We start from the raw sequence: 21,175 nt of genomic DNA, 5'->3' as shown, positions 1-21,175 counted from the left end.
TTTCAGATAAATGCTGATCTTTGGCTCTTTCTATTCATCAAAGAATCCTGAAAAAAAAATACTCAACTGTTTTAAATAATAATAATAATTTTAAAAGGTTTCTTGAGCAGCACATCAGCATATTATAATGATTTCTGAAGGATCATGTGACTCTGAAGCCTGGAGTAATGATGCTGGAAATTCAGCTTTGATCACATTTTCCAATATATTCAAATAGAAAGCAGTTGTACATAGAAAAACTGTATTTTGGATGAAATAAATGCAGATGGTGAGCAGAAGAGACTCTTTTTTTTTTTTTTTAAACATACATATATATATATATATATATATATATATATATATATATATATATATATATATATATATATATATACACATCTGTCCCCCTCCCTTCTGAAATGATGGCTACGCCCCTGTGCATGCTGACAATAACAAAAATAGAAATAGATCAAGTGATTTTTGTTTCCCCTAAATTTTCGCCTCTGAATAACTTACAGCCTAAATAAATGAGCTTTTTTTACATTCATAAAAATCAAAACGTAAGACGTGTCGCCTCTCATATCAAACCATATCGAATGTGAAACTAACTTAAGCGCGCTGTAACACAGCAGAGAACACAGAAGCGATGCTGATCTCTCAGAGACGTAGCCCTATATCATCACTATAAATAAATACGCTAACCCGAATAAACAGTGCATGTGACAACGCTGTACACGTCGTTTATACAGTTTCTGGAGCGCATGATGGAAATTAGGTATGTTGGCTATTTCTTAATATTCCAGCTTTATCCCAATCCTTTCCGAAAACAAACGCCCAGTTCATAAGCGCCAGCCTGTATAATAGCCTATACTACACTATAGCTATTTATACCCACATTAAAAAATACTAGTCATTTATACTAAATATACTATAGTGTTTTTGTACAAATTCTATTTGCTGTTCTATATATATATATATATATATATATATTGCCAATGTAGCCTATATGTCCTATTGCTCTACATGTATACCTGCCTATGCATTTACCCTATTTGTGGATTATTAAAAGACTATTTGCCTTCATCTTCGTCGTGCACTTTGTCCGACATAGCAAAAAAATCAGTTTAATATTTGGTTATTTATACATATGTGTATCTTATAGGCTACATCTTATTTTTGTATTATCTCTGTGTTGTTGTTGTTGTTGTCTTTGTGTACTGTGTCCTGTTTCATAAAACAAGTTTACCAAATAAGCCAGGTTTATTTCAGTCAGTCTCACTTGTTGTCAGTTGATTTGGATCAAAATAAGTCAGACTAATTGAAATAAGAAACTGTACCACTGTAATTTTCATAAAGGTTGGAGAACAATTACTCCATGCCCCTGTTATTTCACAGAATTATACAACAGCAAGCGAGTCAAGTATAAAAGCCTCTGTTTAGACAGGCAAGAGTATAAATAAGGCTTCAACTAGTCTCAGCCTCAGATATGTCTATGGTCTGATACATATGTCACACAAAATTAGAAATACTTCAGGAGTTTTAAAGTTGTCACCTGATTGGTGGAATTCTACTGGATTTCCAGGAGATGTTTGTTTTGCGTTCTTTAATGTTCCGCCTGGAAATAAAGATGCCGTGAAGCCAAAGCCCCTCATGGAAGAATAAAGCCATTGTGTTTACAACTGTGACAATGAGCGCTTAAAAATGCCAACGTGAGTGTGAATTTGAATTAATATTCCTGGCATATTGCACTTAATAACACCAAGCATATATCACACTCTATAACTCATCCATTCATGCTTCATTTTCCACGCCAACGTTCCAATAATCCCTGCCCACTCAAAGCTGCAGATATATTTGCTTGCTAAGCCTATCGATCCACACCTTATATCATCGCCATGATATGTATTGTCATATCACTCAGCCCTAACATGCAGTAATGCTTAAAACACATCTGACAAGATGAACTATCAAGACTGATTGGCTAACGCTATTTTTCCCCTTGTCTGTGCACTTGTATATTGAATTCTTTCAATGACTTTGACTAAATGTTGACTCTGTGTTTACAGGTATTCACATGTGTGTTTTCTACCTGTGTTTCTGTTTATAAATGGAGGTGAGTGCTAAAATGAAAACTTATTTGTAAAGCAATTCTACCATTCTGAACTTGGTATCTTGTATCATACTTTCTCTCTGTTTTCAGTGTCTCTGCAGGAGACTGTTGTGGGTTTTATTGGAGGCTCTGCAGTTTTACCTTGTTCTTCTAAAGAACCTCCGCTTACAATTCAAGACATAGGTGTGTACTGGAAACACAGTGACCAGAACGTGTATGGCATTATTTATGGTAAAGGCTCTGTGGAAGGACAGGATCCAGAGTACAGGAACAGAACTGAAAGTTTCCCCGAGGAGTATATGAGAGGAAACTTCTCCATTAAACTCAACAACCTTCAACACACTGATGCAGGAAACTACAAGTGTTTCATCCTGGAGGAATCAGTACTCCGGAGTGTTGAACTAGTGACTAAAGGTTTGTAAAACCACACGATTGACAAAACAGTTTATATTTTAGCCTATATTATTCTGCATAGACATTATGAAAGGATGCACTTGTGTTTTTCCTCCAAAACTGTAAATCTTTTGTCTTCCAGAAAGGCCAATCCCAGGTGAAGGCACAAAACCAAAACCAGAGATGATTGTAATGTTCATTTCCGCTCTGTGCACTGGCTTTATATTTTTATTGGCTGTAAATTCGTTCAGCAATGTAACAGTATAATCAACATGTACTTCATATATATATATATATACAGGTTGCTGATTTTAATATTAAATAATTAAAAAATACTTTATTTATTTTAATGCTTTTTTATTATTATTATTCAATCTGATGAAAATTATAGAACATTAAACAACTCAAAAGTAATCACCCTGTTGACAAATTAGAGGGGAATTTTATAAAAAAAAATAATGTCACAAAATCTTTTTAAAAATTCTGTTTATACAGAATATTATTTCTTATAATTTATTTTTTTAATAATATTCTAAAACGAAATATCACATCTTCACTCATTCATCCCTGAATCATAAAATGGCTCAGTTTTCTTGTGTCAATATATGTATTGAGTATAGTAACTGAAAACTACACCTAGGGGAAACACTTATGATTATATTGGGCGAGACATTTTAATATGGGGCACAGGCAGTTATCAGCCATTAATCTACAGTCACATCATTTATGATTAAGCTATTTTTAAACACTTGCAACACCCTTTTCTTCTTCTTTTAATGTGAATAAAATGGTGGTAATTGAGGCCCAAGAATGCTAAGGAGAAATCAACAAAATTATCCAATACATTAATTTAAGAACGATTTAACTTACCGGACAGGAGCAGTATTTTTACATTTTAAGAAAATTAACTCCCATACCACAGCAATGAGCAGAACACTCATCAGACCCAATATTACAGTAAGATTTGGCCATGTTGTCTGTGTTGGAGCTGTAAATAAAATGCAGTCACAGTTGTTACCGTAACTGCAGCTACAGACAGTACTGAATTTACTGAGTCAACTGATATCTGTTGAGAATAACTTCATATTTAATATGTGCTTATAAGTTACCACTGAGAGGCTTAAATATACAACTGGTTAAAAACGTATTAATAACTAAGATTTTTTAAATGTTTTTGAAATGTAACTTGCTCACCGAAATACAGAAAAACAGTAATATTATGAATATTATTACAATTTAAAATAACTTCTTTCAAAAGCATTAAGAAATCTTTACTATTCCAAACTTCTGATCGTGTAAACATGTATATAGTATGATATTCTTATGAAGCAATACCTGAAGTATCACTCACCAGTGATGTGTAGTCTGGTGTCGTTGCTGAATTGCATGTCTATGTTACAACGGGGCTAAATGCACACCTTAAGAAAAAAATGTGCTATTCACTGCACCTAAAATGTATAATTGCAGAAAAAATATATACGTTTGCATTGAACATTAATGGAGCAACAGATTTTGTGTTAAAATAAATCATACAAGTGGATTATTTTGTTTAAAAATCTTAAATGTATGAGGTGGCAAGAGGGGCTTTTTACCCCACACACAGGGTAAAAGGCTCACCAGCATGGGGTAAAAGGCACAGTATTGATACAAATATTTTGTGCCATCTAGTGGTTTAAAGGAAAATAATGTCAAAGGTGCCTTTTACCCCAGGGTCCCTTTAGCTTCATTGTACCCTAATAACTTCCCAACACATCAATAGTGGCATTATTTAGGAAACAGATGTTTAGACTGCAATGAATATTTCTGTGTGGACATTTTATTGAAGTAAAACACTGTTGGTGGGTTTAAGAATGAGTGTACTATCAGAACTGGAGGATCTGGTGGATTCAGTAACAGCCATGTCACCTCTTTTAACTCATATGGTTATTGTTTCCTGTTTACAGTACTGGTATTTGGGGTCATCTATACATTAATGCTGTGTTTTGGGAGATATGAAGTACTTTTGTACGTATTTACCACAAAAATCCTCAACTATACCATTAGCTTGAATGTGAAATGTTACATTTTTATTAAAAAAACACTTAAATGATAGCCCAAATTTAATTTAAGTTGTTTCTGGATATTGATCTTGGTCTTGGCCATCAGCTGGTTAGAGATAAACTGAAAAAGGTTTACAGTAAGAAAGAAATTGTTTCGACCAGCAGAGGGCCATTGAGAGCCATTCATTTTACTGGATGTGGCCAACTGCACGTATCGCAACGTTTGCAATGCATTTTGTGAATTTATGTATGTATAATCATTAGAAAATACATTCAAAATAAATATTGTTTCATACAGTCGAATTTGTGCAGTTTTTGATGCATTTTGAAATGTCTGCTTTTACAAAATGCCACAGAAATTTGACAGAAAAATGCCACATAAGACAGAGTCAGATTATAGTTGCATATTATTGCATATTATTAAATAAATCATATGTAAATAAAACCAACAGCAATATGCATAAATGAACAGGAGTGAAGAGTGAACATCGAATAACAATAGAAATGCTCTCTGTGATAATAATACCTCTGTTTGTGTGTGTGTGTGTGTGTGCATGTGCGTCCATTAGTTCTCACCCCTTTATATTTTTGTTCTGCATTTAGGGCTGATTTTATTTGCCAAATTCTTTACATATGCTCTCTGTGGCAGTCATACCTGTGTGTGTGTGTGTTGTGTGTAAGTGAGCATGTCTTTTCTACATTGCACTTGTGCTCTAGTACCAGGCCTTCATTTCTGTATGAAAATTGTCAGATTTATAGATTTTTTATTTATTTATTTAAAAAAAAAAGAGAAAAAAAAGTCATTTTTTCGCTTTTCCCATTCATTTTCAATTGGGATCATATTGAGCCCAGTTTTTTTTTATGTGAATATAGATAGAAAACTTATAAAAGTCACAAAATATTATTCCATTGACATGAAGGGAACCATTTTTTTTTACTGAAAAAAAACTTGACTCCTAGATTTGAGCAGATACGGGAAGAAGAAAAAAAATGTATAGAGCTTTCTGATTTTACAACATAACTGATTAGAAGTTTAAAGATGTCATGAAATGATAAACTCACAGAGCTTCATAATCCTTTTTAAGAACTGATGCATCACTTCAACATCTTGTTTGTTTCACATCTCCTTGTAGATTAAACCTCAGACCATTTAAGCTAATTTTAACCAAATCAAGAGGAAGTCAAGTTGCTTACTTTTTCTGCCTGTTAATAAATTTGGCCACTAGCCAATAGATAATCTCTTGCCTGGTATAAGTATTAATCTCATATATCATACGTTTTAGAAAGCAGTGCCAGAGAAACTAAACAACAACAACAATATAGCTCTGTCTGCCTTATTGTGGCTTGACTGCAACACCTAAAACACCTAAGACTATTCATAATAATAGTCTTATACACTTGTCTAAATAAGCAGCATGCACCACTGCACATAACTCTGTATTCCACAATGTAATGCTCTTAACCTTCCATTCAAACTCTGGCAATCTGGCAGGCTGCTCACCATCGTGAGAATTTGTTGGCGTACTTCAACATGAAATCAGAGACCACACTCAGGCTGCACCCCACAATTGCATTTGACACCTTTTTGAAACATTTTGAAATGTTCCGAAACCTAAATGCTGTAAGCACATGACTTGGAAAGTGAAAAAAAAAAAAACATATATATATATATATTTAAATATATAATTTTTTTTTTTTTCACTTTCCAAGTCATGTGCTTACAGCAAAGGAGGCTGTTACCATAACAAACATTTAGGTTTCGGAACATTTCAAAATTCAGAGGTTAGTCTTATGAACACGCCAATGTTTTTTTTTTTTTTATAATGTAGGTTCATTTTTTAAAAATGGATTTCTAATTATTTTATTAATAGATTAATCAAGCAGTGTTTTGGAAATGCCCATCACTTTAAGGACTTATTTTGATAGCCATATAATTATTTTCTATTGTCACATCTCCTGTGGTTTGGTTGGATATTAGCATATCCTTACTATTTCTGCGATGTAGTATTAGAGTATTCGAGTATGCAGTTTCAGATTCTGCATTGGTTTCCTTTGTTTCTAAGTTTTGTTTGAGTTTGTTTTCTTGTCATCACATGTTTTTTATTCAGTTCCTCTGTGTATAATTAGACCTGTGTTTCAGTCTTTGGTAGTCGGTTATTATCTTCGTACCACTATAGCAAAACTGTTACTTTTTGGATTTTCAGACTGAAGGTGTATAAAAACCAAATGATTGACTAGCCAAATGACTGAAACTGTTAAAACTTTGGATCACAGGCAAAAGTCCTCACAATTGGATTATGTTCACCTCCATTTGATCTGAAGGGAGGCACCGGAACCTTGGCAGTATTTAGAAAGGGTCAACAAATTAAAGGGCATTCAAATAGGAGACACTAATTATATCCTTTCACTTACATGCCAACTACAGTGCCCTCCAAAAGTATTGGAACAGTAAAGACAAAATTGCTCTGTTGGCTGTGTAGTCAAGACATTTACAAATATGATTAAAAGATGAATATGAGACAAAACTACAGAATGTCACATTTTATTATTGGGTGATTCAACACATAGATGTTTTTCCAGCTAAGAAGTTCAGCACTTTTAGAGTTTCATCCCTCTATCTGATGTGAGCATAAGTATTGGAACAGTTGCCTCACAGGTCTTTCTAAGTGATCAGCTGTGTCCTGTTGCATTCATTCTTCAGGTATTAAAAGCAGGGAATGTGTCGTATCAGTTATATCCATTACTTCTGTAATCTGAATCTTGCAATCGATGATGACACACACAAACCAGGATGAAGATGAGGGAGCTGACTTTGAGAGAAAAGCAAGCAATTTGGATGCTAAAAGAAAAGAGGAAGTCAGTTAGAGCTCTAGCAAAAACAAAGGGCATGGAGAAATCAAGAGTTTGGAAACCACCAGCGACACCAGCGACCAACAATGACCTGATCGGCTGAGAAAACAACAGTATCACAAAAGCTGTGAAAATGAACCCTAAAAGACGTGTCTGTAAAATCACCAACAACTTCCAGAAAGCTGGGGTGATGCTCTGACAATCTACTGTCCTCAGCAGACTTTGACACAGAATTACAGATGCTACACAGCAAGATGCAAACCTCTGACCAGCACCAAAAATAGAAAGGCAAGATTAGAGTTAGCAAAAAAGCACAAAGGTGAGCCAGAAGAGTTTTCGAATGGTGTTTATGGACCGATGAGACAAAGATGAACCTTTATCTAAGTGATGGGAAAGCAAAAATGTGGAGAAAAAAGAGAACTGCAATGATCCCAAGCAGACAGCCTCATCTGTAAAGCATGGTGGAGGTGGTGTCATGGCATGGGCATGCATGGCTGCCTCTGGAACAGGCCCTCTCAACTTTACTGGTGACTTAATGTATGATAACAGTAGCAGAATGAATCTGGAAGGGTACAAAACCATCTTGCCTACCAATATTGAAGAAAATGCCACCAGATTCATTGGGAAGTGCTTCATATTGCATCAGGACAATGACCTAAAACACCCTGCCAGTTCAGTCAAGGAATTTATAAGGGCAAAGAAATGGAAAGTCTTAGATTGCCCAAGTCAATCTCCAGATTTAAATCTGATTGAACATGAATTTCACCAGCTGAAGAGGAGAGTAAAGGTAGAAACTCCCCAAAACAAGCAACAATTGGAATTGGCTGCATTAAAGGCTGGGAAAAGTATTTCAAAGGATGAGACCAAGAGTCTGGTGATGTCTATGGGCCACAGACTCACTGCTGTGATTGTGCGCAAGGGATCTGCAACTAAATAATAGCTTTTAATCTTTTATATCTGCCTTATGTTCAACTGTCCCAATACTTATGCTCACATCAATGAGTGGGATGAACTCTAAAAGTGCAGTACTTTTTATTTGGTAAAACATATGTGTTGAAATGGATAATAATAAAATGTGGCATTCTGTAGTTTCTCATATTCATCTTTTAATCATATTTTCAAATGTCTTGACTCCACAGCCAACAGAGCAATTTTGTCTTTACTGTTCCAATACTTATGGAGAGCACTGTATATGCTATTGTCTGAGCTGGAATTGTTAAATAGTTTCAGCAGTTTTCTGGCCTACAAGATTAACTTTAGTAAGTCAGAGGAAACCCAAATTAAGAACTATTCTGTGCTTCCCTATAAGAGGATCTTCTAAGCGCTTTGGTTAAATAGGCATAGATTTTTTCCACTAAATTGAAGAAAAAAAAAAAAAAAAAAGTACACTGCTTTCTACTTATTCCCCCATTTGTACTTGTCAGCACTTCCTGCCTTGATATAGGTGAGACTTTTCTCGAAAGATTGTTGCAACACATCGGCGCCGATAGCCTAGTGGTTAGTGCGTCGACATATAGGGCAACTGTGCTCACAGTGACCCGAATTTGTATCCCGCCTCGAGGTCCTTTGTTGATCCCACTCCCCTCTCTCCACCCAATACTTTCCTGTCATCTCTCCACTATCCTCTCAAAATAAAAAAGTCACACAAAGCCCATAAATATAACTTAAAAAAGATTGTTGCAACACTTAATGGCAAACTACTTCACAGGAACTATGCAGTATGTTGCACATTAGAGTTATAATGTTTGTTGTTGATCTATAATATGATTTCCAAACCAGGTGTATATATCCCATCTATGGCCACAGAGAAACATTTGTGAAAATCCAGCATTGTCGTTAAGCACAAAAAGCAGTTCATATATTGTCACACAGGCACTGTTAAATTTAAGATACACAGCAAAAGATATATTTTCACCACTTAAACTAGACCTATACATATTCCTGTGGTGTAATAAACATGAAGTAAACAATCCATACTCTCTGAAACTATGTTGTTCTAAAACCACAGGAAATGATAAGAGCCGTGCTTGAAATTTCAACTGCAAATTTACAAGTGAATTCAGACGTTTAGTCAGAAGTCAGAAAGAGCTTTATTACCATGTATGTTTACACACACAAGGAATTTGACTTGACGACAGGAGCTTCCAGTGCATAAGAAAATACGGACATAGTGCAAGCACGGGCATAGTTATAGTGACAGACATACATAGTTTAGTTATTTCAAAAAACAATTGAACAAAATTTCATTGATGAAACCTAAAATAAAATGCAACTCCATAAATGCAAGTAATTTTAATATGACGACAGATGCATTAAGTTTCATGGCAACCAGATTTGAGGATTTCCAAAGCTGCTCAGAGATTTTCTTTGACTAAATGACTCAATTAAATAAACACAACTGGTTGAAATACATTACAATGCATTTGCAACAGCAAATCAACTTAATGGTACAGAAACAGCTTCTTTTTTTCTAATACAAGACATGGGACAGCGAGGATATTAAAAGTTAAAGGGAAAGACTATTTACAGTTTTAAGAGAGTTGGGACACTGGTCACCGTAAGATCTGTAACTTGAAACTACTGTAGGTCTGTATGTCGTTGTGGATTTTCGGCACTTCCATCAGATCAGTTTTGGCAGTCCCAGGAATACTTAAAAAAGTAATAATAAAATAAGAACTTAATTGACCTTCCGAAAAAAAAAAAAAAAAAAAAAGAGCATCGTATTTTTACAGAAGGAGTTATGCTACTGTACATTTAATTAGTTCGGAAAACAACTTACCTATCATCCCAATGATCAGAAAAAGACTGATCATGCAAAATATCACAGTAAGATATATCATCCATGTTGTCTGCTCAGTATGCAACACTACAGTGCAATTCTGACTCTGTGTTAACTCTGCAGGTTTAGTTGGGTCTGTAAAAAAATGTGTTCAAATATATATATTTGTGTGTGTATATATATATATATATATAAGGCAGTGTATACATTAGTATAAACACTTAACTGAAGTAGTATCACTCACCAATGTGTACGCCGATGTGTAGTCTGGTGCCGCTGCTGAATTTGACATCTGTTTCTGTGTTCATGCAATAATAAACTCCTAACTCATTAATAGTGATGCTATTTATGAAAAGACAATGTTTAGGTTGCACTGAATATTTGTGCCTGAAGGTTTTTTCAAAGTAAAATGTTGTTGGTGGGTTTAAAAATGAGTGTAATATCACAACCGGAGGACCTGGTAAATTCAGCAAAAACCATGTGGCCTCCTTTGCATCAAGATCACAGTTTATAGTCACATTTTGACCCAAATCTGTTAGTTGATCTGTTAAAGTCTCTGTCGCTTGACACCATATGAGCAGATCTACGAGAAAAATAATTAGAAGCATTTTGCTTAGAATTTTCATTCAAACAAGAAAAAACAAATTTAAATTTATTCATTATAACACATGTATGAAAAGATTTTCATTAATAAACTCACAGAGGTGGAGCTTTAAGATCTTCAACATGATGCGGTCTTGGTTCACGCTGCTTTTTAGATGAAACCTGACCTCAGGGTTTTTTAGGAGGACTCTTTCAGCCACATCAAGAAGAGGAAGTCAAATGAACAACAAATGAGTTCTGTAATATTCAAAGAGATATAGGTGCATAAACTGTAAACAGTGAGGGAGAAATAGAAGGGAATAAGTGCTTTGGTAGCTTTAGTGCAGTTTGAACATGAAATGAACTACTTTTAATATATATATATATATATATATATATATATATATATGTGTGTGTGTGTGTGTGTGTGCGTGTGTGTGTGTGTATACACACATGCACACACACACACACACACACACACATACTGTATATATATATATATATATATAAAATGGTCACATGTGGCTGCTATCTTTCAGGAAGTATGAGGGGTTAACTGAGTATGCAGTATAAATATCATCACTGTATCTCATTGTTGATTGAAGAAAGCCATGTTGCAAACATTATACCAAGCTGAGCTTTCAAGAAGTATTCAATTAAAACGTGTATGAATATATATGGATATGTATATAAATATAAGATATTTGATATATTTATTCAAGTGATAACTGTAACTTTATTCAAGTGTATCCTTTGCCCATGTGTAGGCTATTAACTTTCTTGTAATTATTATACCATATAACTTTGGTCAAAGCTGTCTCAGTTATCACTTGAATAAATATATCAAATATCTTATATTTATATACATATCCATATATATTCATACACTTTTTAATTGAATACTTCTTGAAAGCTCAGCTTGGTATAGTGGTTGTAACATAAGCAGTTGCAACATGGATTTCTTCAATCAACAATGAGATACAGTGATATTTATACTGCATACTCAGTTAACCCCTCATCTTTATATAGGCTATTTCTATGAAAGGTCACTGGAATCCCACAGTATTGCATGTGAACACTGGGAGGGGCTAAGGAGAAACTACTTTCACTTTTGAGAAGCGGATAACATTTAATTTCTCTGAAGGTTTGTCGCATTCTTTATTGCTGCATATTTATATTATTCTCGTATGAAGCGTAAATGATGTATAAGGGAGATAATAAAATTTTCTTGTTAAACGTAATTTCCAAACGGTTTGTATGCACGCTCCCAAACGCATGCATTATTTACGTTTTTAACATGGCTGTTTCAGTAAGTGTGTTTTAAAATCTGGAAAAAGTTTGTAAAACTAAAAACGGCTGTTCCTCATTGTGCATGCCCTTTGTTTTATGAAGCAAATTATATAGTACCCATGCAAATGATTTCTTTTGATGATCACCCTAACCCTATGGACAGCATTTTTCACAGGTTAATATTATAAATTTTAAACTTTACGAAATCACACCATCTTCGGAGCGCTCCTGTTTAAATGGACGACGCCCTTCGACCCCCAAAAAGTTTTGGATCTGTGCCAGTAGCAGGGGTGTAGCCATCATTCCAGAAGTGAGGGGGACAGAAATGTAATACAGTTGGGCAAAAAAAAATAATTAGTCAGCCACCAATTGTGCAAGTTCTCCCACTTGGCCTGTCATTTTCATCATAGGTACACTTCAACTATGAGAGACAGAATGGGGGGAAAGAATCCAGGAAATCACATTTTCTGATTTTTAAATAATTCTAATTAGAAATTTGATGGTGCCACTGTCTGCGCGAGAGCGTCCTCCGGCTTCGAGTATGAATGAAACACACTCTGCATGTAATGAGCGTTTAGCGCTCCGTGATGTTCATCTCTACTTATTCTGGGTCCGAATAAAACAGCAGGTCTATCCTGTCTCTTTGAATTTAAATCTATATTTATTCACACCGGCTCTTGAAAACCAACACACTTGCCCGAAAAAGTGCGGGGGACGAATTAACCTGATATTAAATACGGAGTGTCTATTTACACTAAGTGCAAATAGCCCATCTTGTTGGCAAAGGCTATTTACACAAACTCCGCCCACTGACGTGTGATTGGGTTAGTCAACATTAAAAAAATAAGCTATTTCAACATCAGTTTTGGTAAGGCGCATGCTTTTTGATGCGATCGACCCGAGTTCGAGCCAGTGTTAATTTCGTCGACGAACCTTTTTTCTGTGACTAAGACGAGACGTTGACGAGCTAAAACTAATATCTGATGATAAAAACTATGACGAAATTTATGCGCGTCTTCCTTAACAAGACGAGACGGGACTAAAATGTTATTTGAGGACTACTGGACATTCAAAATACATCCTATAGGCTAAGTTAACTGTCTTGTCTTTCAAAATGTGCGTCTCTGTCATTGGATAAGGTGCGTTTGCATATCTAGTCTCAGTATGGCAGCCGCAGTGGACGGATAGGCTACCAAAACGCGAACTATAGCGATCTGAAACAATGGCCTCAGCACCTGAAGGGTTAGGGAGTGGGTGACCAGACGTCCCGTTTTTCCCGGGAGACACAATTCATTGTCAATTAACTTAAAGTCAGTGAAGGTGCGATAGGCGGAAACGCGCTGATAGAAGTGCTCTCTCTCGCGCGCGCTCCACTTCTTCAGTTCTCATACAGCGCGCGATCTCTTCTCATTGCTCAAATACACACACAGCAGTCCAAATGTCTCTCATGTAGAGCATCTCACGGAAATACAGTCGGTTATGGTTTAAGTGAGCTTAAACAGGTGGGTGAAAGCTGAATGTATGTCAGTAGGCTATTAGATGCATACCTTCCGTCTTAAATGGACAGCATTCCTAATTATCTGTCATAAATGTTAACCAACAAAAGATGTCAAATAAATGTATACTTGTTAAGTAAACCTACTGTATCTGAAAAATGAGTTTAATTTATATTTCTACCAAAAAATTAAAATTTATTCCAGTTTTTCCAAATTCAATCCTTGATTCAAATTTCTCATAACTAAGCTTAATTGATTTGGTCTAAAGAGAGAAGAATTGATTACTATTTTTGTTTGAAGACTACATATAAAATAGCTACCAAAATAAATGTTGGTAACTGCAGTTTGACTAAAAGTAATGACTAAAAGTTGACAAAAATGCAATGACTTTTCGTCGACTAAAACTATGATAGACTCAAATGACTAAAATGTGACTAAGACTATTAAGCATTTTCGTCTCAAGATAAAGACTAAGACTAAATCAAAAATGCCTGCCAAAATTAACACTGGTTCGAGCCCACCTTTTGCCAAACATTTTTTTCTCCCTTTTCAAATCTCATATCGCATCAGAAAGGCATTTATTTTCAATAAAACTGAAGGAAATAATCAAAAAGTTGAAAATAAAGTATTGGGTAGGGTTAGGGTGTAGGGAGGGCTTTATTGTCCCAATAAGGTGGCATCCATTTAATAAATTTGAATTAAAATTATAATTTACACTCAGTACGTTATTATTGCGTACTGTTTTATAATGTACTACAATACTGAGGTGCAGATAATTGCCACTATTTGCAATAAGTAGTATAAATAGCAGAAAATCTTGCTATTTTAACATAGTGTAAATAGAATCTAGCTATTTGCACTTAGTGTAAATAGCATCTGTCACTAAACAAATATGCTATTTGCACTTAGTGCAAATAGCCGCTGCCAATTAAAAATGGGGGGGGGGGGGGGCATGCCCTGTGCGAAACGTGACATCTCTTTTGTTCAAAATGGCAATTTTTAAATAAGTTGAGCAAGTTCCTTGTAATAAGCTAAATATGGTTTAACTTAATATATTGTATATAGGCTACTGTGTATATTTTAAATGATTGATTTAGATAATGAAAGGTGGATCAATCCTACACTTGGAACACTTTTTGCTTTATATTAGGCTGCCACACAAAAAACTGTGATGTAGAAATGTGGGCTATGTTTTATAAAACGATTTTTTTCACAATAAGTTTATAAAGACAAGAAGTACTTTTGTTTAAACTGTACTCATGTCAGTATTATAGTAGTTAGTTGAAACATAAACACTCATAAAGTAGCCTACCCAGCTAATTTCAAATGTTAAAATGTCTTAAAATATATGCTCCTTTAATTCTTGTTCTTTGTTACACACTACTGATAATTTTCTGTTCCGTAACAGAACATTCAAAGACACGAAACAAGACACCTGAAAGTAATTAACACTGTGAACCAATCAAAAATGACACATGAAGCAAAACCCAAAATTAATGTCACATGTGGCATTGACAGCATCTGACACAATAGGATTCTTCATTGTTTACAATTGATCCAGTGTATTTCAACTCTACCCCGCTGACCACTCTATACATGTATCTAAATTATGATAACCCTGACAGAGAACCCCTGTCTAGTAAAAGTCAGATGAGTGAATTTTATCTTCAGCACAAGCAAGGCATTTCTTCATGTGTTTCTGGGGAAAGTGAAATTGAATGTGTGAAACGTTTCAAAATAAAAGTCTATACAGAGGGTACTATAATGTGAAGCTGACGTCACGTCGCATTGAGTTCTGGGAAACTGCTTTGTTCATCCGCCATATTGTGAGGATCTCGCTGCCTCGCCACTATTGAGTTCAGGGCAGAATTTAGATTTTCTGTCGTGATTGTGGAAAATGTCACCATTAGGCCTATTTGTCATTCATGCTGCATCGAGAATTGCAAAAGTAACTCGTTCTGAGAGAAAACTGGACAATGCAGTGCATTTTTTCGCCTTTTCTAAGTGTATAAACCCCAAGGGAAGCAGGTCAGAGAAGACGCCGGATAGTAAATCAATTAATAATGCCACCAATTAAACCCACTGCCTGTCACTCAATAAAACAATCATATTGCTGCGTGTTTCTGAAAGTTTTGATTTTGTTTGGTTTAATAATTAACATCACCTTCGTGAGTACTTGCACTTGAACAGGGACTTTAAAACGCGTAACACTAATAACACTTCATGTGGCTTAATGTACCAAGACAGTGATAAAGATAAAATTGTAAAGCATATACTACGTGCAGATATGCACATAAGCCCAAAACACAACGCGTTTATTTACACATTAAGCATTTTCATTTATTTTCACTGTTTATATATAACAGTGTGCTTGTGTCTCTCTGCTGAATGTGACCCACAATCTATGATTCTCCTCCGTGGCCATGGAAAAATTAATATTTACAATGACAACAATTATACTTTAAAATGTTTCCAACAAAGAAATGGATCGACTTCTGTCAGCTTGTTGAACAAACACTTTATTTGGATAATATAGGCCTACCATATGATGGCTGAAGAAGCAGCAAGCGTCCAGTGGGTTACACTGTTTTCACGGTAATCAGATCAAAAGTAAACTAAATTCTACAAATCTTTATAGAAAAAAATCTAATTATCATGTGATGTGATAAAATAGCTTCTCTTCCCTGCAAACGAACCAATGAAGAATGTGAACATTTAACTTAAAGGCAAAAACAAAACAAAAGATAAGGTATCCATATTAATTTCAGCATTTGCAGCAGAGGGCGATCCTTTCAAAATGGTGGTGGCGGCCCAGCATGCAACGCGGCGTGACATACGTAGCTTCACATTCTCTGTAGGACGCAGACAACAAATGCAGACAGTTGTGCATTTATTTGTGCATTAAATTTTAGCTAATACAGGATATGCATGTATGTGTATGTACTGCAAGCTTACAAAACATGTTGCTTGCCTTGGCTAACATTGGCTAACTGCAGTGTTATATTTGTAATACTTGATATTTTTAATTAGAAAAACTAACCTGATCAGAAGCTGTTTGCCGTCCCCAACATAAGATGGCTGTGCATGATGAGATCAATATTAATGATAACATGTTTACTGTACATATTTGGCTTGTTTGTGGTGAGTAACCTTGATTTAATACAAAAAGCTTAATTTTACATCCACGTATTTGTCTTGAGTTGCTTCATTGTTTCAGAAGAATGTATAATGAATTTGTTTTTATGATTCCAGCATTTACCGTAATAAAAACGATTGCTTCCAAATGGTCACGTCATCTAGTTTTGCAAGTTGAACGTGTATATCTGGTGTTAAAAACAGTAATTCACTGTTGTCAACATGGACTCAAATCTCAGAAGGTAAAGTATGATGTTTCTACATAGGCCAGCTAATGGACATTTTACAAAGCATATTTTTAAATATGTATGTAAATATAAATGTCAATTATTCAATCTGTACGGTGGCCGAGAGAGTTCAACGAGCTGCAAATTCAGAAAACACATGCAAATAGAAAAAGCATCAGCAAATCAAGAAAACATCTTCATCAGTTTGACAGCAGGTGCTGCAAATGCTCACAACACAAACAAATAAAGAAACACACTGCAAATGCTCACAACACAACTAAATAAAGAATTTTATTTGCAGCGCGTTTCTTTATTTGGTTGTGTTGTGAGCATTTGCAGTGTGTTTCTTTATTTGGTTGTGTTGTGAGCATTTGCAGTGTGTTTCTTTATTTGTTTGTGTTGTGAGCATTTGCAGTGTGTTTCTTTATTTGTTTGTGTTGTGAGCATTTGCAGCACCTGCTGTCAAACTGATGAAGATGTTTTCTTGATTTGCTGGTTCTTTTTCTATTTGCAGCACGTTGAGCTCTCTCGGCCACTGTAAATCTGAGACAAAAGCCTTAATATAGATCAGCGCGCTTATTAACATACTACATCAAATCAAAATTTTTCTTGCACTTCACATGATGAAACTTTATGACATTTAAGGTTTGTGTTGCCATATTTCATGAAATCTGTGTATGCATTTACTGAGCCTGGACAAAACCGATGGTATTAAAAAAACATGGATTACAAAGCAACTGGTGTTACAAAACATGGATCATGAATGCTACTTATTGTTAAGTTTACTTTCATATTCACCATTACTTGCAAAATTCCAATCATTTCAAAAGGAATTTGTGTGATCATAAGTTTCAGTTTCTTCCACATGCAGATTTCACTTATGTTAAAGTTTGTTATGTGGAATCACCTCGCCGATCAATTGAAAGCTGCTTGGTTTGAAAGTTATTCACTGTGCACTGTGCTTCATACATCGCTACACTATAAGGGAAAATTAATAATTTTTTTCCTGTGAAATTTTGCTTATGTGACCGCACCTTTAGAGTGTTTGAGAAATAATGCATGTACTTCGCTGCGCATGTTTATGATGAAGCTCAGTAGGAGAAATTTCTTGTTGCTAAAGGGAAATGTCAATTATTTCTGTGTTTCCAGGTGGTGGTTACTTTATTTCCTGCCTGTGTTTCTTTTAACAAATGAAGGTGAGTGCTAAAATAAACAATTATTTCAGAAGCAAATTTCTACCTTTTGTGTTTGCTAAACTGTATTTCTTTTTCTCTCAGTGTCTCTGCAGGAGACTGTTGTGGGTTTTATTGGCGGATCTGCTGTTTTACCTTGTTCTTCTAAAGAACCTCCGCTTACAAGTGAAGGCACAGAAGTGCTGTGGAGATACAGCAGCCAGAACGTGTATGCCATTATTAATGGTAAAGGCTCTGTGGAAGGACAGGATCCAGAGTACAGGAACAGAACTGAAAGTTTCCCCGAGGAGTATATGAGAGGAAACTTCTCCATTAAACTCAGCAACCTTCAACACACTGATGCAGGAAACTACAAGTGTTACATCCTGGAGGAATCAGTAATCCGGAGTGTTGAACTAGTGACTAAAGGTGTGTAAAACCAAATGAATGACAAAAATGTTTACATACCAGCCTGTGTTATTTTGCATAGACTTAATAAAGGGATGCACTCATGTTTTAGTTTTCCCCCATCAATATTTTATCTTCCAGAGAGACAAGCAAGACAACACCCCAGTGAAGGAACAAAACCAAAACCAGAGATGATTATAATGTTCATTTCCATTCTGTGCATTGGCATTATATTTTCATTGACTGTAAGTTCATTCATCAACGTAACAGTATAATCAACATGTACTTCATATTGTAATTAAGTGACAGCCTCTAATTAAATACTGTAACATTGTTTTACAGAATTCTGCCACAGCGTTTTTCTAAGGAGTTTTTGTCACTGCTCACTTCCCAGTTCCCATACTCGACATCATCTGCACAGGTTCCTAGGAATGTCTGTATATCATCTGTAGATATTACTTTGTTGTTGTGCTAACCCTTGATCCCATCTAAACATTTCCCACAGTCGTGCAAATACAAGCATGCATTGACAATGTAAAAGCTCTCTCTATAGAGGACCTACTGTGGTGGAGGTATGATGAGTTCTGGTGCGTGTGTTAAAGTACTGTGAGAATTCTTTTATAATTTTAGAATTACATTATACAGTTTAAGTATACGAAAGGCTGTGAAAATGTTTTCATGTGAACCAGTCCCAGGCCTCAAGTGATGTGCTGTAGAAAGTAAAAATTAATTTGCTCGGACCCATTTCTCAATACTTGAGGCACTTTTTCTAAACTCTTCACACAGTTCTCCAAGCAACAATGTTGTCTTGGCACAGCAGCTATTTTCACATTCAAAATGCACTAAAACTATAAAAACACTTCATACTTCTTGTCTCAAATCAAATCATTCTTCCATAGCACTAGCAAAGATTGTCACCTCGTAAAATAATGATCTAAAAACATTATACATTTTCTTTTGTAAAATGTTGTTATTGCTGTCAAATTGCTGTTTTATTCCAATTTGTATATGTTAGGTTTTGAACTTACGTTTTACAGTAGAAGGAGAGGAGTATGTAAACATGCAAGTTGCTCTGTAGGTTTTTGTGTCTGAGTAAGGAAGGAATTATTGTAATTGGCCTATCGGTAAGCCCCTCCCCTCGAACGCAGACTAGCCAATGGCAGTCGAGTATCAGTTGCATGGGGAGCGGAACTTGGACATCTTAGATTTCAGCACCATAGAGAAACAGTGGAAGATCCGAAGCTCGCATCGGTTTTATGGGGTTTATGCTTCAAAAATTGAAAAACGATGTGCCTGGGGTACTTGTAACACTGATTCCAGGTATCCTGAGAGGATGAGCAATATAATTTATTTTATTACATTTCCTGAATCCAAAAAAAAAAAAAACGAGCAAAATGTCCCTAAGTATTCAACCCCAATACAAATGAAGACAAAAACATTCATTTTCTGGTTGTCATACACTCATTAAGTTACAATTTTTATCAGCTCAAGCAGAAAGTTAATGTTATCTTGTGCTTTAGCAAGGTATCTCTGGCTAAAACTAGCAAACGTCAAAGTTGAGTTAATGCTGATGTACAAACCTAAATAGCACACTGTTCTCATATCTTGTACAGTGTAGGTCAAAAACACATAAACAAAGGTGTATATTTCAGTGCCTATCCATATTAAACTGGTTAAATGTACATTAATTTAATCGTACCCTGCCATGCATGAACAGTGTTGATCCTGCACGTTGTCATCCGCGATCGTGATGACCGGCCGTAATATGAGACTTCTCCCGCTTGCATTGAGATCTGTAAACCCTAGCTTCGTGTTATACACCATAATTATGTTAAAATATTTTATAAATCGCTCCATGGAATATTTAATTCCCATTTGGTGGACTTCTGTGTCCAAAATTGGAGATGGTCCTCACTGCAGAACACAAAATCCAGGGGGTGTGGTTTGATCTAGATCCAACTCCTCCCACCTTACATATACCTGAACCTACCCGTCTCCACCCCCTGATCCCTAAACCCACCCATCTGCACCCCTAAGCCTACCCGTCTCCACCCCCTGATCCCTAAACCCACCCATCTGCACCCCTAAACCTACCCATCTCCACCCCCTAGATGTGTATCCAACCCCGTCCCCTGGATCTTTGTTCTGCAGTGAGGGGCTACTGCAAAATTGTGCAAAAACATCGTGGGATAAGGTTTGCACACTGCAGCTGTCATTGTAAGACACTGAGCAGCTCTGTTTGTTTGTCCGAGGGAGCAACAGTAACACAGGGGGGCGGGGCTTACCAATAGGTCAACTGGAAAGTTGCAGTCACTGAATGTTTTCTCTGTGCCAAAACTAAAAATACATAAATAATGCACAGTTTAGGCTACATAGACTGTGGTTGCTCTCACTGTGTGAAGAGTTTTGTGAAAGTGACCTCTGTATTGAAAAATTGGTCTTAGCAATTGAAAAAAAAAAACTATGTAAACAGACTAAGAAACAGAACTAGCATGCAACTTAAGAATGAGGAATACAACAAGTGACCCATCATAAAGAGGCAAATAAACCCAAGAAGTGCTCATAATATGAAGTTTCAGACTTAGTTTAGAATGGTACAATATTAAGGAAAAGTGAAAGCATTGAAGCAATTTTATTATTTTTTTCCAGTATCAGATTTTTTTCTGATAGGATTAAGTGCTCGTAGAAGAAGACATGAGTTTTCAGATGTCAGGG

At 35.7% G+C, this 21,175-nt stretch overlaps 1 protein-coding gene across 3 annotated transcripts; it reads left to right on the top strand.

Moving 5' to 3' along the window:
- The first annotated feature begins 11,822 nt into the window (after positions 1 to 11,822).
- LOC306867444 (CD276 antigen homolog) lies at positions 11,823 to 20,910 on the top strand. 3 transcript variants are annotated; one of them, XM_079413102.1, is made up of 7 exons: positions 11,823 to 11,876; positions 16,549 to 16,659; positions 16,771 to 16,895; positions 18,030 to 18,076; positions 18,158 to 18,481; positions 18,602 to 18,705; positions 18,803 to 19,832. In XM_079413102.1, exons 3-7 carry the CDS (start codon positions 16,876 to 16,878, stop codon positions 18,824 to 18,826), a joined length of 519 nt encoding a protein of 172 aa, XP_079269228.1. In that variant the 5' UTR covers positions 11,823 to 11,876; positions 16,549 to 16,659; positions 16,771 to 16,875; the 3' UTR covers positions 18,827 to 19,832. The 3 variants fall into 3 exon arrangements, with proteins under 3 accessions (XP_079269228.1, XP_079269226.1, XP_079269227.1); XM_079413100.1 differs by lacking the exon at positions 16,549 to 16,659 and having other exon boundaries at positions 18,803 to 20,910; XM_079413101.1 differs by lacking the exons at positions 11,823 to 11,876; positions 16,549 to 16,659 and adding an exon at positions 12,902 to 13,524.
- The last annotated feature ends 265 nt before the right edge of the window (positions 20,911 to 21,175 follow it).

This window comes from Barbus barbus, assembly GCF_936440315.1.
Source record: "Barbus barbus genome assembly, chromosome: 49".
Taxonomy (NCBI): domain Eukaryota; kingdom Metazoa; phylum Chordata; class Actinopteri; order Cypriniformes; family Cyprinidae; genus Barbus; species Barbus barbus.
Note: the sequence above shows the minus strand (reverse complement) of the source record. Positions and strands in the feature narration are given on the sequence as shown.

Coding starts and splice junctions, on each gene's coding strand:
- LOC306867444 (XM_079413100.1), top strand. CDS start 16,876: ATGGACTCAAATCTCAGAAG. Junction 18,077..18,157: donor GTTTCTTTTAACAAATGAAG/GTGAGTGCTAAA, acceptor TTTTTCTCTCAG/TGTCTCTGCAGGAGACTGTT. Junction 18,482..18,601: donor TGTTGAACTAGTGACTAAAG/GTGTGTAAAACC, acceptor TTTATCTTCCAG/AGAGACAAGCAAGACAACAC.